At 41.4% G+C, this 3565-nt stretch overlaps 1 protein-coding gene across 2 annotated transcripts in view; it reads right to left on the bottom strand.

The window, feature by feature from the left end:
• Tmod3 (tropomodulin 3) overlaps positions 1 to 3565 on the bottom strand; it is a 64306-nt gene that overhangs the window by 15823 nt on the left and 44918 nt on the right. For both annotated transcript variants that reach the window (XR_003376957.1, XM_005347620.3), the window contains exons 4-5: positions 2603 to 2725; positions 1369 to 1458 (exon numbers count right to left, since the gene is read on the bottom strand). Coding sequence is in view for 1 of the 2 variants with exons in the window: in XM_005347620.3 (XP_005347677.1) it covers positions 1369 to 1458; positions 2603 to 2725 (213 nt within the window). In the remaining variant the exon portion in view is untranslated. The remainder of the gene's footprint in view (positions 1 to 1368; positions 1459 to 2602; positions 2726 to 3565) is intronic.

Genomic DNA, 3565 nt, shown 5'->3' with positions numbered 1-3565 from the left:
TTTTATGTTGCATTTGTTTGACTCTGTAAAGCTGTGTTACTTTGTATAAAATACCTGCCTGGTCTAATGAAGAGATGGAAGGCCAATAGCTAGGCAGGAGAGGGATAGGCAGGGCTGCCAGGCAGAGAGATAAATAGGAGAAATCTAGGCTTGAAAGAAGAACGAGGAGCGAGAAAAGGAGAAGGGAAGAGGACACCAGGAGCAGCCGCCCCACCACACAGCCAGCCACAGAACAAGAAGGAAAGAAAGATATATAGCATTAAAAAGGGCCAAAATTAAAAAAAAAAAAATGGGCGGTGGTGGAGCTCATCTTTAATCCCAGCACTTGGGAGGCAGAGGTGGGCAGATCTCAGTGAGTTCGAGGCCAGACTGGTCTACAAAATTGAGTTCCAGGATAGCCAGGACTGTTACAGAGAAACTATATCTCGAAAAACCAAAAGAAAAAGAAAAAAGAAAAACAGCAAGGTAAAAAGCCCAGAGGCGGGGGCTGGAGAGATGGCTCAGAGGTTAAGAGCATTGCCTCTTCTTCCAAAGGTCCCGAGTTCAATTCCCAGCAACCACATGGTGGCTCACAACCATCTGTAATGGGGTCTGGTGCCCTCTTCTGGCCTGCAGGCTAACACAGACAGAATAATGTATACATAATAAATAAATAAATAAATAAATAAATATTTTTTAAAAAGCCCAGAGGCAAAACATAGTTAAAGAGAAATGGGATAATTTAAGTTAGAAAAAAGCTGGCTTGAAACAAGTCAAGTTAAGCCCGGGCATTCATAAGTAAGAATAAGTCTCCCTGTATTTATTTGGGATCTGAGTGGCAGGTCCCCAAAGTTTAAAAAAAAAGAAAGAGAAAAAACCCTACATTTGGGTTATATTTTTTAAAAAGTAACAAAGTAGTTTTGACTTTTAAAACAGTATCTGTTCAATGGGATGCCACAGTTCTATGAAAGGTTCCTGGGGAACTATAAGTGAATAGACCAGGCCAATTCCCGAACCAGCTCATCTCTTCATTTTCCCTCCCTCTCATGCTGAGACACAGTTCTGTCATGTAACCAAGGCTGTCTAGAACTTGGAATTCTCTTGCTTTAGACTCTAGTGCTGAGATCAAGGGTGTGTAGCACCATAGCACACATAGTTCAACGATCAGTCTTAACGGTTTCCAAAAATGAGGGACTAATTTGGTTTAAGCATTTGCCAACTCCCTACAATATTCACCAAGTCAAAATGCATACATATAGGCACATACATAGGCACACACAGGCACATACACACAGGATCTTTGGTATAACAAATATCGAAGTTAATACATGGAAGAAGCAAAACATACATGACAAAGGATTGGAACTCTCAAGGCTGTTAATTACTCACTTGAAAAATGTTCTTGGTCAACACCATTACTGCTTCCCACCACATCACAGAACTGAGTGTTTGTAATCAGATTGTGCATCCCAAGGATAGCTGCAGAGAGAACAGAGTTAGTTTCTACTTCTACCTGCTCTAAACTTTTTCATTTTTTAAAAAAAATTACTTTTATTGAGCTATATATTTTTCTCTGCTCCCCTCCCGTTTTCTCCCCTCCCCTTTTACCCTTTCTCATGGTCCCCTCCCCATATTCCTAATTTACTCAACATTTTCGTTTTTACAGAAGCAGTCCTCCTGCCTCAAGCCTTCCAAGTAGCTGTGACTATAGATGTGTGCCCAGTACCCAGTTTGCAAACAAAAATATTTTTTAGTATTTTGAACATTCTCAAGACATTTTTCTATTAAACTGAAAATGGACTTTACATAGCAAACAAGAGGGTGGGGTTGGTGCAGTCAGAAATCACTGACAATGCTCCATTCACTTTCATCAATCCCCTTGTTACCTCCCAGCATCTTTAGATTTAGACAACAACGTGAGCCAGGCTGACCTTAAAAGGAAAGCTATGCTTAGCTTCTCCTGGTGGCTAAAAGAGAAAACAGAAAAGATCTCCTTGCTGGTCACTATCCAGATCTCTAGGAACAAAACACCAAAGGTGGGCATGGTCTGCATTTGACTATACTAAAAGTATTGTTCTTTCATTGAAGGTAATGTAACACCTTCTGATGAAGGTACCATTTACAAACCCACCAGTCCTTTGTCCCTCAAGAAAATACCACCTTCTCTTGCTGTGACATCACACCTCACTCTGCCCCTTTCTGGGGTCCTTCTCAAGAGCCTTCACTCCACTTTCAAACATATCGGTTCTTAGAGCTCTCTGGTAGGTGGGTCTTCCTCCTACATGTCACTCTGACAAGTTGGGGACATGAATACAGCTTTTGATTTCTATTCCCTCTCCATGAAACAAACAGGAAAGAAGTCGACCATGAAGTCTGTTTCTAGTGTACAGATAGGACAGGTTCACCAGCTGGTGACATGGCTTTTGTTGTTAGGAAGAATTTAAAATAGCAACATAGGAAAAATTATCAAATAAATTTTATCAACATAAAATTCCACCATAGAGAGTACTTAAAAGAATCCTACCGTCAAGTTTACTGTGTAAAGTACAAAGTGTTTGTAAAACACACACAGGTGCACCCTGCATGGCTCTCCCCACACTAGCCTCACTTAAACTCTGCTCACCTGCAAGGTCACACAGTTCTGTGTCAGAGGCACTTGTCAAAGCTTCTTCTAACTCTGGATCAAGAGATATGTTATCTTCTGTGAAAGTCTGCACAGGTTTCTGTTTGGGGATAAAAATTTTCCCTGAAAAAAAAAAACATAGACACACACACGTTTTGTTATTCATGTCTACTGCTCTTACTCATTTCTACTAATTCACTACCTTTGCCTGTCAAGCATTAGGTAACGCATGTGCGACTGAAGTGGACAGTCAGGTGAAAACCAACATCAACAAAATACACACCAGAAAGGAAGAATTACTGAGAAATCTCCCCATCTCTGAAAATAAAACAGCTCCTTTTGTTGTTGTTGTTGTTGTTTTATTCTGAGACAGAATTTCACCATGTGGCTGAGACTGGCCTAGAACTTTCTATGTGGCCTAGACTGGCCTGGACCTCATAATCCCCTCACCTCCGACTCCTGAGTGCACAATGGCTCAGTTCTTTCAAGGAGCAATTCTGAACCAATATTTAAATGAAGCTAGTTGAGAATTATTTATTTATTTATTAAAGATTTCTGCCTCCTCCCCACCACCACCTCCCATTTCCCTCCCCCGATCAAGTCCCCCTTCCTCATCAGCCCGAAGAGCAATCAGGGTTCCCTGACCTGTGTGAAGTCCAAGGACCACCCACCTCCATCCAGGTCTAGTAAGGTGAGCATCCAAACTGCCTAGGCTCCCCCAAAGCCAGTACGTGCACCTGGGAAACTATGGAAGGAGGACCAGAAGCCAGCATGGGCATAGGCTCCAGGCTAGTCTGGCATGAAAAAACAAAACAAAATCCAAACCAATCAACCACCTGCGTGCATATACACATGTGCATAACACACATGCACACAACACACACATGCATGCATGCACTGAAACCCTAGAAAATCTATAAAACTTAAAAATAAAAACAGGATCCAATTTCTTTTTTTTTTTTA

This window comes from Microtus ochrogaster, chromosome 5 (assembly GCF_000317375.1).
Source record: "Microtus ochrogaster isolate Prairie Vole_2 chromosome 5, MicOch1.0, whole genome shotgun sequence".
Lineage (NCBI taxonomy): Eukaryota > Metazoa > Chordata > Mammalia > Rodentia > Cricetidae > Microtus > Microtus ochrogaster.
This window is presented reverse-complemented; position numbering and strand designations above follow the sequence as displayed.